The sequence below is a fragment of the Pongo pygmaeus genome, chromosome 15 (assembly GCF_028885625.2).
Source record: "Pongo pygmaeus isolate AG05252 chromosome 15, NHGRI_mPonPyg2-v2.0_pri, whole genome shotgun sequence".
Lineage (NCBI taxonomy): Eukaryota > Metazoa > Chordata > Mammalia > Primates > Hominidae > Pongo > Pongo pygmaeus.
This window is the reverse complement of record NC_072388.2, coordinates 72,193,735-72,207,663: the sequence shown is the minus strand read 5'-3', so window position 1 is coordinate 72,207,663 and position 13,929 is coordinate 72,193,735. Positions and strand designations below refer to the sequence as shown.

Below are 13,929 nucleotides of genomic sequence, written 5' to 3'. Positions count from 1 at the left end.
GATTACAGATGTGAGCCACCATGCCTGGCCTCATTCCTTTTTAATCACTGGAATTATATTTGTTTATCAGAAGTTTTAAGTTTGCACCTTTTTTTCCTAGACATATTAACAGTGCATTAAGCTCCTGAAATTTGCCTTGCCTTTCCAGTAGTTTCTTAGAAGTGGCTGGTAAATATTTCCACTACTTCCCCAAAGGGCAACTAGAAGCTTGCGTGTCAAGGCTTGAAACCTTGCATAGAGTCTTCTAAGCTGTTGGCCAGGGCTGACATGACAGAGCCTAAGTGATAAAGAGTTCTCCATGGCTGCTTGCAAAAGCACAGGTTGCTGGTTATCACTTTACCCCAAGGCTTGTAACAGCGAATTGAACCATTATAATTACTACCTTAGAAAATCTATTCATTTAAATTAATATGGCATACTAATATATTAAAACAATTTTAAGCTGGAATTTGCAACATCTTGCTTTCATAAAAACAGACTTATTTGGGCCAAGTGTGGTGGCTCATGCCTGTAATCCCAGCACTTTGGGAGGCTGAAGCGGGTAGACCACTTGAGGCCAGGAGTTGGAGACCAGCCTGCCCAACATAGCAAAACCCCATCTCTACTAAAAATACAAAAATTAGCCAGGTGTGGTGGTGCGTGATTGTAGTCCCAGCTACTCAGGAGGCTGAGGCACGAGAAGTATTTGAGCCCGGGGGCAGAGGTTGCAGTGAGCAGAGACTGCGCCACTGCACTCCAGCCTGGGTAACGGCAAGACTCTGTCTCAAAAACAAAAAAAAGGACTTATTTGTATGTAATTGTTAGTAATGTAATTCTGAAAAGCTTTTAAAATCTGCTGTTTACAGGGTGAAAGGTTGAGCCATGCAGTAGGCTGTGCTTTTGCAGCCTGTTTAGAGCGCAAGCAGAAGCGGGAGAAGGAATGTGGAGTGACTGCTACTTTTGATGCTAGTCGGACCACTTTTACAAGAGAAGGATCATTCCGTGTCACAACAGCCACTGAACAAGCAGAAAGAGAGGAGATCATGAAACAAATGCAAGATGCCAAGAAAGGTACAATCTGTTCTACAGTGTGTATTTATGGAATACAGTTTTTCCCAACAAGTTATTATTTTGAAGCTACCAGGGGTAAGTAAGTTTTCTCATAATCAAAGAGAACCCTTAGCAATATAAAACCTTATAACAAAGTTGAAAATCTTAAAAACTGCTTCCTTTAGAGTGGCTAGTTTAATGGCTTCAAAAATATTTACTCCATTATAGTAAGCTATCTGAGGAATCAGAGTGCAGTTGAAGAAGCTGCAGAGACATCTCTTACCCCCTTCCTCCCATCCTGAAATACCTTTTTAATTCTGATGCATCTGATCTCTGTGAGAAGCAAATGAATCAAGTACCTGCATCTTAAAGGAAGCAGCACAGGTCCCAGGGCTTAAGGCTGCAAACCATCCACGAACTATGATGCTAGCGGAGAGATTTAACAGTAATACTGTTTATATGAGATTATTGCTGTTTTTTAGTGCTTTCTAGTCACAAAAGTCTATAGATTTTGAGAGGTAAGCCTGTAACTCTTTTTCCTATAGCCCTGTTAATTTAATGTAGTGTGTGATTTTATAGAGTGTGAGTTTTATTTAGGTACACATGGCATCACAGCAGAAATGCCTGTACAAACATTCAAGTTAGTCGGCAGTCTATAAATGTGAGTTGGGTATATTTTAGAACTAAATGATAGGGCTTGAAAATACTTTTGCATTCTTGTATATAAGTAGGGTTAAAACCAACAAGACAAGCACAAACAATTCAGGTTAACTAATAGACATTAATATAATTTTGAGGCCAGGTATAGTGGCTCACAGCTGTAATCTCAATACTTTAGGAGGCTGAGGAGGAAAGATCACTTGAGGCCAGGAGTTTGTGACCAGACTGTGCAACATAGACTCTATCCCTAAAGAAAAAAAAAAAAAAATTTGCCATATTTGGTGGTACACATCCGTAATCCTAGCTGCTTGGGAGGCTGAGACTAGAGGATTGCTGGAGCCCAGGAGTACAAGGTTACAGTGAGCTGTGATCATGCCACTGCACTCCTCCAGCCTGGGTAACAGCAAAACCCTGTCTCTTAAAAACAAATACATATATATATATATATATATATATATATATATATGTATATGATAATTTTTTTTACTATAACCTAGTTCTAAACTAGTCATTTTTTTTGTTGTTTTGGTTTGATTTGGGTTTTTTTTTTTGAGACAGAGTCTAGTTCTGTTGCCCAGGCTGGAATGTAGTGGCGCAGTCTCCACTGACTGCAGCCTTCACCTCCTGGGCTCAAGCGATTCTCCTGCCTCAGCCTCCTGAGTAGCTGGGATTACAGGTGAATGCCACCACACCCAGCTAATGTTTGTATTTTTAGTAGAGATGGGCTTTCACCATGTTGGCCAGGCTGGTCTCAAACTCCTGACCTCAGGTGATCTGCCTGCCTTGGCCTCCCAAAGTGCTGGGATTACAGGTGTGAGCCACCGCACCTGGCCTTAAACCAGCCCTTTTGGATAGCATCATTGACTAATACTGACCCAAACAGCTCTAATTCTTAACACCCCCCTCCAAAAAAAAAAGCATATATATTTTTATTTGAAATGAAATTATTGTGATTTTTTTTTCATTTCTTGTAAATATTTGCACCAGGAAGCCAAAGGGGGGAAAAATCATGCTATCTGTACTAGAAAATTTAACCTGCATTACTGTTATCTAATATGCTTTAGTGATCTTCAGACTATTTACTAATTAAGCATGTTCTTTAATACCACCAAATAATATTCATTATTATGCACAGCAACTGCAAAGAGATTGAGTCCCAAGATCTACAAAGGATTGTGAGAGTTGGTGGTTGAGATTTGTCACAATCAGAGTGGGACTCAACTGGTACCCACAGTCTTATATTTACTCAAATTTAATCCAGTTCAAAATTTTACTACTGCATGCTTTTATTCAAATGAACCACAAATGCATGATTTAAAGACTGCTTTAGGTTAGGCGTGGTGGCTCACGCCTGTAATCCCAGCACCTTGAGAGGCGGAGGCAGGTGGATCACCTGAGGTCAGGAGTTCATGACCAGCCTGGCCAACATGGTAAAACCTCATGTGTATTAAAAATACCAAATGAGTTGGGCATGGTGGCGTGCACCTATAATCCCAGCTACTTGGGAGTCTGAGGCAGGAGAATCACTTGAACCTGGGAGGCAGAGGTTGCAGTAAGCCGAGATCGTGCCATTGCACTCCAGCCTGGACAAAAAGAGCGAAACTCCATCTCAAACAATAAATAAATAAATAAACTGATTAGATAAGTTATGGTGCATCATTCAATGGAATACTATGCAAACGTTAAAAAGTAACATAGTATTTCTATGGGCATTAATATGGAATATTTTCCCAGAGATGTTCTTCAATTAAAAAAACCCAGTATAGAACAAAAAAAAAAATAATAATAATAAAATAAAATAAATAAATAAATAAATAAAGACTGTTATATATGACATTCTTTGACACCTAATCAAAGATATATGGTTAAACTTATGCTTATTTAGACCTTTCTAATGCTACAGTTCCCAAAGTTCTCCTCCCCTAACACACAAGCATTGAAAATCATGAATCATTCTTTAAAAGACCACATATTAGGAATTCATAGGAACTGAGTTTTTAAGATCTTTTTCAGTCTTAATTTATAAATCACTGAATGAGAATAAAAGATCTAACATTTCTGTCTTAGTAGATATGCTTTGTGACATATAGTACGTTACTAAACCTTTTATCTGTCTGAAAAATGGATCCAAACCCTACTTCTAACTTATCTTTTAAGAGACATTGGGAAGGAAATGGGTAAAACGACCTAGGGGGCTTTCGAATTTGTCAGCTCTGTAAACTCAAATTATTTGAAGACATTGCTAAGGTCTTCATTCTCTTTATTTTCTTGAGCTGAAACAGATAAGATAGTCGTTGGTTCATCAGTTGCCCCTGGCAACACTGCCCCATCCCCATCCTCTCCCACCTCTCCTACTTCTGATGCCACAACCTCTCTGGAGATGAACAATCCTCATGCCATCCCACGCCGGCATGCTCCAATTGAACAGCTTGCTCGCCAAGGCTCTTTCCGAGGATTTCCTGCTCTTAGCCAGAAGATGTCACCCTTTAAACGCCAACTATCCCTACGCATCAATGAGTTGCCTTCCACTATGCAGAGGAAGACTGATTTCCCCATTAAAAATGCAGGTAATGTAGCATCTACCTGACTCACTGGGTACTCGAGCACTGAAGCATTCTCATCACTTCCCATGAAGACACTAATCCCATTAAACCAGGCATTGCTCTTTCCCTGAGGTTGGTTGATAGTTGTATCTTTTGTCATTTCCCATAGTGGGAAAACTAAGGTCCATTGAGGGGGATGTGAATCCGTAATTTCTCTTCAACAAACAGGCAGCAGAGCCATTGTGGAATTTCTAGCCTAAGCCACAAGATTTGTGGTTTGTCCCGATGTAAGTGCATTCACTGCCTCTCAGCCAACCTGCTTCCAAACATCAAGGGTCTCAAGTTTCTATTCTTATTCTGCCATTTGGGACCCAGCAGGGAATTAATTAAAGAGGCCTTAGAAACACATAGCATTACCAGCAGAAGAAATGGATATGTGCTCATTGTCCTTCTGGCTGGTTGGCTCCATAGGGAGGAAACTCTAGACAGGTCTCTTGTGTACATCTAAGATTTGTTATTCATCACAGACAGTGGACTTGTTCACAAATATTCATTACCTTTCAGAACCGTCCCACAGGCCTTTGTGTGGCCTCTGTACAGCTATGTCAGCCCCTATAGGTCTATCCTTGTCATAAAATCTGTAGCTAAAGTATTAGATCTGGTCAGTGCTTTTGTTGGGCTCTATTTTACCTCCCTCTGAGACATGTCAAGCCATTGCTATAACAGAATATGAGGAAACTGTCTCGATAGGCCATTCCTACTGATGGTATAAAAGTACAGAGAGTTAAGTTCATCTGACAGATGAAACTAGGCCTAAAGAATAGTTGGACTAGATGATTACGGAGGGTCTTTTCAGTTCTCAGCTGAGGTACCTCATTTCAGTTCCGTCTTCTTCTAGGGCAGACAGGGAATAAAAACTTTTATTCTCTTTACAGATGAGCAAACAGAGCTTTAGCACACATAATTAGCTTCCTCAGTGATACAAAAGTATCCTAGAGTCAGTATTAAGAATAAAGGCCCTAGCGTCCTATACCTCTGCTCACTTTTTCATGTTATCATAGATCATATGCTTAGTACTGGAGACTTTGGAGAAAAATGAGATTGATGACATTGTCATAGTTTGTTACAGAGAAAAGCACTAAGCATCCACTAGTGCCCCAGACTTGAACCCATTTTCCTGACAGAATTACTAAAGGCTCCAGAACCTAATTCAGATCACAGCCTTGAGAACACATTGGAAGGCATACAGGTTGCAGATGTCTTCTACAAAGATCTGGCTAGCTGAACATCTTGGCACAAAAAGGACAGATTCCAAACAGTGTTATAAGAAGAGGAAATAAGGAAATTTGGGGATTTGTAAGGGAGGAAGATGTGCCTTAGTACATTAATTGTTGACATTTTATACTTTCCCATCTGAAAAGCCAATGAAATTGTGGCCAGTAAATTTTTTGAAACTGGTTTTGTGACCCCGCCATACAGTTAATTGAGCCTTTTCTTCCATAAACAGGAGATACAGTATAAAATGCCAGCTTGCATCATACTGTCAAATTTCAGGATTATTCTGTTTTTCTGTTTGGAGCCATTTTCTGTTTGCCTTGCAGTGCCAGAGGTAGAAGGGGAGGCAGAGAGCATCAGCTCCCTGTGCTCACAGATCACCAATGCCTTCAGCACACCTGAGGACCCCTTCTCATCTGCTCCGATGACCAAACCAGTGACAGTGGTGGCACCACAATCTCCTACCTTCCAAGGTTGGTGCCCTCTGACCTGCTCAGCTGTTCTCTTTACAACCAGTACGTTTAGTACACTGCTCACTAACTGTAAGATGAGCTTCCCAAGGCCTGGTCAGACCCATTAATTTCTCTATTTGATGTCTTAGATTCATTGATTTCTCTATTCGATGATGTCTTTGTGCCCTTCCTGTTTTCTAAGATGTCTGTGTTTGTCATTCTGCCTGTGCCCATCTTTCACCGCATTCTATAAGGAATTTCTGTAGTCCCAACCTACTGCCTTATTTCCCACTTGACTGTTGAGGATCAGCATACCCATTCAGTTTCCCAAAAGCAGTAGTCATCGGAATTGGTTCAAAGGTTATGCTTTCTTTAGTGTAGTGGTTCTCAACCGGGGCAAAGTTTGTCATTCACTGTCTGGAGACTTTTTGGGGCTTTACAGGTCGGGGGTTGGGGGTGTTACTGGCATGTGGTTAGAGGCCAAGAATGCCACTAAACATCCATCAGTGTAGACGACAGCACCCACAACAAAGGATTATCCAGCCCAAAATGTCAGTGGTGCCAAGGTTGAGAAGCCCTGGACTCACCTAGTCTCTGCTCTGTCAAAGAGGCTCATAAAGAAAAAGGCACTCCTTTGAGCTCCTTAGTTCACCTTCTATAACAAGTGTCTTAAAATTTGCCTTTGTGGCATTGAAGAGTTAAAAGTTGTTTTCAGAGATACTGACTAAATAGTGGATATTGACTCGGAGGTCAGCAAAGAATTTATGTAACTTAAGTTACAGACTTGTAGAATTTGAGCTGCTATAATTGCTGTTTCTCCGTTTCTTTTGAAAGAGAGCTCAGAGGAAGTTTTACTCCGGAGATAGTGCCCTGCTTCTACTGGAAGAACTACACGCTTTTCCTATAAGGGTCTTTTTCTTTTTCTTTTTAATAAACTTTCATACTCATATGTACCAAATGACTTTTCATGTCATCTAACAAACATTTATAATACCAGTAATAATAGGCACAATTTATTGAGCACTTACACATTGCTTGCCACATTGTGGTAGGTATTCATGCATTATTTCATTTAATCCCCACAACAACCCTGTGCGGTAGATGTTACAGATGAAAAAAAAAAGAGGCTCAGACAGTATAAGTAAATTGCCCAAATTATACAGACAGAATTTAAACTCAGGTCTTCCTGAATATAGTACCCATTACATTCTACTGATTCTGCCTGCCTGCAAGGCACTAAGTGTGCAAAATTGAATATTTCAGTTTCATTTCCCTGCCTTTAAAGGACTCCCAGTTTCTAGGTGGAAAAAAAAAAAAAAAAAATTTTTTTTGCCACCAAAAAAGCAAAGGCAGTCTTTTAGACAAACTCTAGGTAAATAGTACCAACACCGGCCGGACGCGGTGGCTCACGCCTGTAATCCCAACAGGGAGGCTGAGGCAGGTGGATCGCCAGAGCTCAGGAGTTCGAGACCAGCCTAGCCAACATGGTAAAACCTCATCTCTACTAAAAATACAAAAGTTAGCCGGGCATGGTGGCAGGCACCTGTAATCTCAGCTACTGGGGAGGCTGAGGCAGGAGAATCGCTTGAACCTGGGGGCCGGAGGTTGCAGTGAGCCAAGATCACACCATTGCACTCCAGCCTGGGTGACAAGAGCGAGACCCCATCTCAAAAAAAAAAAAAAAAAAAAAATAGTACCAACACCATAGGCATGGCTGTCCAGTCCTAAAAAGGACATAATTATATTGTAAGTCGCAGTGAGCCAAGATCACACCATTGCACTCCAGCCTGGGTGACAAGAGCGAGACCCCATCTCAAAAAAAAAAAAAAAAAAAAAATAGTACCAACACCATAGGCATGGCTGTCCAGTCCTAAAAAGGACATAATTATATTGTAAGTCAGGGGAAGGTGCTTGTCTACACCAAACTAAATGTTATTGAGAGCTGGGCTAAGGAGAAGAAACTAATATAGGTATCTGGAATAAAAGGAACAAGGGTTAGCAGATTTTAATAAGGGGAGATGAGGAAAGAATAGTAGGTATTTTGTGATATTGTAAACATCATAGAGGGAAATAATCTTTGTTAAAAAAAAAGTTCTGTGAGTTACCAGGAGAGTTAAAAAAAAAAAAAAAAACCTTCAAAAAAAGTTGAAATTAATTGTGTAGCAAATTACAAATTTAAATTAGCAAAATACAAATTAGCAAATGAAAACATACGAACTTTGATTTCTCATCTGTAATAGGGGGATAATACCAGACTCGTGGGTTTTTGAGAGAATTAAATGATGCATGTAAAATACTAACTTAATGACTAGCACGTAATAACGAGTCAAATATACATTTTAACTTTTGAGGAGGAAACAAGGAGTAATTTTTTTTTTTGAGATGGAGTCTTACTCTGTTGCCCAGGCTGGAGTGCAGTGGTGTGATCTCAGCTCATGGCAACCTCCACCTCCCGGGTTCAAGCGATTCTCCTGCCTCAGCCTCCCTAGTAGCTAGGATTACAAGCGCACACCGCCACACCCAGCTAATTTTTGCATTTTTAGTAGAGACGGGGTTTCGCCACGTTGGCCGGGCTGGTCTCGAACTCCTGACCTCAGGTGATCCACCCACCTCGGCCTCCCAAAGTGCTGGAATTACAGGCGTGAGCCACTGCGCCTGGCCTATTTTTAACCAGTATTATTGTTAACATAATTTGACCTTTTGGAAAAGTGAAGAAGAGGGAAATGCTATACCTACTTCATTATGCCAAAGGCTAAGCTATATCTAGAATAATTAGATATTTTTTGCTGCTCCTAAGATACAGCAGCTCTGTTCACCTTAATTTGAAATTGTTTTTGTAGTTTCATTTGTAGTTTCATTTTGTTGTTTCATTTTGTTGTTTCATTTCCCCACTCCTCATGCAGATATTTTCCTAGAACAGTCATTTGACTTTATCTATACAACCATTTAAAAATTACAACCTCTAATTCCTTCTTTGCCTAATGGTATGTACATCCAATGCAGGATATCATGGCTTTCCCAAATATCAACTCTTCTCTCTTATCCATTCCACCAGTATTCTACATTCACCTGACTGACACAGCTCCAAGGGGTCACTTGTACACCCTGCATGAATTAACTCCATTGATGTTGTCTGCTCCCATTGTAGCTAATGGCACTGACTCAGCCTTCCATGTGCTTGCTAAGCCAGCCCATACTGCTCTAGCACCCGTAGCAATGCCTGTGCGTGAAACCAACCCTTGGGCCCATGCCCCTGATGCTGCTAACAAGGAAATTGCAGCCACATGTTCGGGTAAGGTGGCCACAGATGGTGTTGAGGATTCTGGGATCAGATAAGTGACCCTGGTTCTAAAACTCAGCCAGTTAGCTGAGTGGGAACTAGGGAGGAATCCTTTCAGGAAAACTATGTTCCCTCCTGGAAATAAGTTGCTTACATAAGAAAGGATGGTGAAGGAGAACAAAAGAGATCAGACTGATAGTCATTAGGACTGTGGAACAGAAGCACCCATAGAGCTTTTATAAAATACAGATTCCGGCTGGGCGTGGTGGCTCATGCCTGTAATCCCAGCACTTCGGGAGGCTGAGGCGGGTGGATCACGAGGTCAGGAGGATCGAGACAATCCTGGCCAACATGGTAAAACCCTGTCTCTACTAAAAATACAAAAATTCACCAGGCGCGGTGGCATGCACATATAGTCCCAGCTACTCAGGAGGCCGAGGCAGGAGAATCGCTTGAACCTGGGAAACGGAGGTTGCGGTGAGCCAAGATTGCACCACTGCACTCCAGCCTGGGTGACAGAGCAATACTCTGTCTCAAAAAAAAAAGATTCCAGGGCCCCACCTCAGAGAATCCATCACTAGATTTGGTGATGTGCAGACATGCCTGTAGAAAGAGGGGGCCCTGCCTCCTGCAGTAGGAGGCCTACAAAAAGTGCTACAAAAAGTACTTCATTTTTGCTTTTTTGTACTTTCTAGTTTTTGTATAAAAAACCTCTATTAATTATAAAACCAAAAATTTTTTTTTTTTTTTTTTTGAGACAGAGTATTGTTCTGTCACCCAGGCTGGAATGCAGTGGCATGATCTTGGCTCACTGCAACCTCCGTCTCTCAGGTTCAAGCAACTCTTCTGCCTCAGCCTCCCGAGTAGCTGGTACTACAGGTGCATGCCACCATGCCCAACCAATTTTTGTATTTTTAGTAGAAATGGGGTTTCACCATGTTGGCCAGGCTGGTTTTGAACTCCTGACCTCGTGATCCACCCACCTTGGCCTCCAAAAGTGCCGGGATTACAGGTGTGAGCCACCACACCCGGCCTCAAAAGGTTTTAACATGGTAATAAAGGCAGTTCACCAAAAAGACAACATATTTCTGGAAGCCAGGCAGAGGCCAGCAAGCTATGGCCAGGTCACTGGTTATTTTCTTTTGCTCTGTTAGAGCAGATGATGAATTGCCTTGGGCCCTTTAGAGGATGTGCAAGCTAGGTTTTTTTTTTTTTTTTTTTTTTTTTTTTTTTTTTGAGACGGTGTCTCCGCTGAGACGGAGATACCAGGCTGGAGTATCTCGGCTCACTGCATCCTCCGCCTCTCAGGTTCAAGCAATTCTCTTGCCTCAGCCTCCCGAGTAGCTGGGACTACAGATGCATACCACCACGCCCAGCTAATTTTTGTATTTTTAGTAGAGACGGGGTTTCACCATGTTGGCCAGGATAGTCTCGATCTCTTGACCTCAGGTGATCTGCCTGCCTCGGCCTCCCCAAGTGCTGGGATTACAGGCATAAACCACTGCATGTGGCCTTTTTTTTTTTTTAAAGACAGTTCTGTGTTGCCCAGGCCAGAGTGCAGTGGCACAGTCATAGCTCACTACAGCCTCCAACTCTTGGGCTCAAGTAGTCCTCCTGCCTCAGCCTCACAAGTAGCTGGGATTATAGGTGCGAGCCACCACAACCAGCTAGTTTCTGTATTGTGGATGAGCCATAGCAACAGGAAGGGGTTTCTGACATCAGTCAGTTGCCTTGGTTTAATGCATTTGAGCCATATCTAGACAGTGCTTCAGTGTGGCTGACACAGCAGCATGGTCTTGACAAGTTTTCTTCATCCTACCACAAAATCCCAGTTGGTAATAGAGACTTTCCTCCTACCTATCAATCAAAACCACAAAATGTCCCATTGCGGGGACATGTTGTACATGTTAGGATCATTCAAATAACCAAGATTATAAGGTGAGGAAAGATGCCCCTAACTGATTCTTTTGTCTCTCATCTTGTTGGTTCCAGGGACCGAGTGGGGTCAATCTTCTGGTGCTGCTTCTCCAGGTCTCTTCCAGGCTGGTCATAGACGTACTCCCTCTGAGGCCGACCGATGGTTAGAAGAGGTGTCTAAGAGCGTCCGGGCTCAGCAGCCCCAGGCCTCAGCTGCTCCTCTGCAGCCAGTTCTCCAGCCTCCTCCACCCACTGCCATCTCCCAGCCAGCACCACCTTTCCAAGGGAATGCATTCCTCACCTCTCAGCCTGTGCCAGTGGGTGTGGTCCCAGCCCTGCAGCCAGCCTTTGTCCCTGCCCAGTCCTATCCTGTGGCCAATGGAATGCCCTATCCAGCCCCTAATGTGCCTGTGGTGGGCATCACTCCCTCCCAGATGGTGGCCAACGTATTTGGCACTGCAGGCCACCCTCAGGCTGCCCATCCCCATCAGTCACCCAGCCTGGTCAGGCAGCAGACATTCCCTCACTACGAGGCAAGCAGTGCTACCACCAGTCCCTTCTTTAAGCCTCCTGCTCAGCACCTCAACGGTTCTGCAGCTTTCAATGGTGTAGATGATGGCAGGTTGGCCTCAGCAGACAGGCATACAGAGGTTCCTACAGGCACCTGCCCAGTGGATCCTTTTGAAGCCCAGTGGGCTGCATTAGAAAACAAGTCCAAGCAGCGTACTAATCCGTCCCCTACCAACCCTTTCTCCAGTGACTTACAGAAGACGTTTGAAATTGAACTTTAAGCAATCCTTATGGCTATGTATCTTGTCCATACCAGACAGGGAGCAGGGGGTAGAGGTCAAAGGAGCAAAACAGACTTTGTCTCCTGATTAATACTCTTTTCACTAATCCCAAAGGTCCCAAGGAACAAGTCCAGGCCCAAAGTACTGTGAGGGGTGATTTTGAAAGATGTGGGAAAAAGCATTCCCAGAGAAAAGCTGCCTTGCAATTAGGCTAAAGAAGTCAAGGAAATGTTGCTTTCTGTACTCCCTCTTCCCTCACCCCCTTACAAATCTCTGGCAACAGAGAGGCAAAGTATCTGAACAAGAATCTATATTCAAAGCACATTTACTGAAATATAAAACACAACAGGAAGCAAAGCAATCTCTCTTTGTTTTTCAGGCCATTCACCTGCCTCCTGTCAGTAGTGGCCTGTATTAAAGATCAAGAAGAGTGGTTTGTGCTCAGGCTAGAGAAGAGAGAGGCAGGCTATGCTACCAGAATTCCCAGGAGGGCATATCAGCAACTGCCCAGCAGAGCTATATTTTGGGGGAGAAGTTGAGCTTCCATTTTGAGTAACAGAATAAATATTATATATATCAAAAGCCAAAATCTTTATTTTTATGCATTTAGAATATTTTAAATAGTTCTCAGATATTAAAAAGTTGTATGAGTTGTAAGTAATCTTGCCAAAGGTAAAGGGGTTAGTTGTAAGAAATTGTACATAAGATTGATTTATCATTGATGCCTACTGAAGTAAAGAGGAAGGGCTGGAAGCTGCAGACAGGATCCCTAGCTTGTTTTCTGTCATTCATTGTAAGTAGCACATTGCAACAACAATCATGCTTATGACCAATACAGTCACCAGGTTGTAGTTTTTTTAAATAAAGGAAAAGCAGTATTGTCCTGGTTTTAAACCTATGATGGAATTCTAATGTCATTATTTTAATGGAATCAATCAAAATACGCTCTATAGAAAATATATCTTTTATATATTGCTGCAATTTCCTTATGTTAATCCTTTAACACTAAGGTAACATGACATAATCATACCATAGAAGGGAACACAGGTTACCATATTGGTTTGTAGTATGGGTCTTGGTGGGTTTTGTTTTATCCTTTAAATTTTGTTCCCATAAGTTTTGTGGGGATGGGGATTCTGGTTTCATTAGCTTTGTGTGTGTCCTCTTCCCCCAAACCTCCTTTCGGTGAGAACATCCCCTTGACAGTTGCAGCCTCTTGACCTCGGATAATAAGAGAGCTCATCTCATTTTTACTTTTGAACATTGGCCTTACAATCAAATGTAAGTTATATATATTTGTACTGATGAAAATTTATAATCTGCTTTAACAAAAATAAATGTTCATGGTAGAAGCTTTTGCCCATGAAGGGCTGTTCTTTCCCCTTTCCTTTATTAGTAAATGAATTTACTTTTCGTTCTTTTGGTCTTACTCTCTCTCCATTCTACTGCTGCTGCAAATCCCTAGTTTAGTGACTAGAAAAATACCCTTAAGATTCATATTTTCATTCATACTTTAAGTTAATCCTGAGTGTATCTCTAAAGTCAGATACTTGCTGCTCAAAGTGTGGTCTGTAACAGCAGCATGGACTTCACCTAGGAGCTGGTTAGAAATGCAGAATCTCAGCGGGGTGGGGCAGTGCTTCTCAACCTGGGCTATGCAATAGAATCACCTGAGGATATTTTTTTTAAATCCTAACGCCTGGCTTATATTCCAGACCAATTAAATCAAAATTTTAGTGGGGCAGGGGGACCCCCCCAGGTTGTGTTTTGGTTTTTTTTAAGCTTGCAATATGGTAGAAAGTTGAGAACCACTGGCCTAGAATGAGTTTTACCTCTAATCTTAGCCCACTGTTCTGTGACTGGTTCTATTAGAACTAGTTAGCTGCTAGTTAACCTCAAACTTACCTTCTGATGTGTTTATACCAATAGGCCAAATTCTGGTTTAATTAAACTGGGGAGTTCAAGAAAGTGGCCTTTATTTT

The 13,929-nt window shown here is 42.0% G+C and overlaps 1 protein-coding gene across 31 annotated transcripts in view; it reads left to right on the top strand.

The window, feature by feature from the left end:
• Window positions 1-13,299, top strand: part of NUMB (NUMB endocytic adaptor protein) — a 194,792-nt gene extending 181,493 nt beyond the window's left edge. For 11 of the 31 annotated variants that reach the window (XM_063651800.1, XM_054449524.2, XM_054449530.2 and 8 more), the window contains 5 exons: window positions 846-1,050; window positions 3,963-4,256; window positions 5,834-5,980; window positions 9,108-9,251; window positions 11,232-13,299. In XM_063651800.1, coding sequence (XP_063507870.1) covers window positions 846-1,050; window positions 3,963-4,256; window positions 5,834-5,980; window positions 9,108-9,251; window positions 11,232-11,947 — 1,506 coding nt within the window. In that variant the 3' untranslated portion in view covers window positions 11,948-13,299. The remainder of the gene's footprint in view (window positions 1-845; window positions 1,051-3,962; window positions 4,257-5,833; window positions 5,981-9,107; window positions 9,252-11,231) is intronic. The other 20 variants (XM_063651810.1, XM_063651802.1, XM_054449540.2 and 17 more) reach the window with 3 other exon arrangements.
• Window positions 13,300-13,929: the final 630 nt, after the last annotated feature.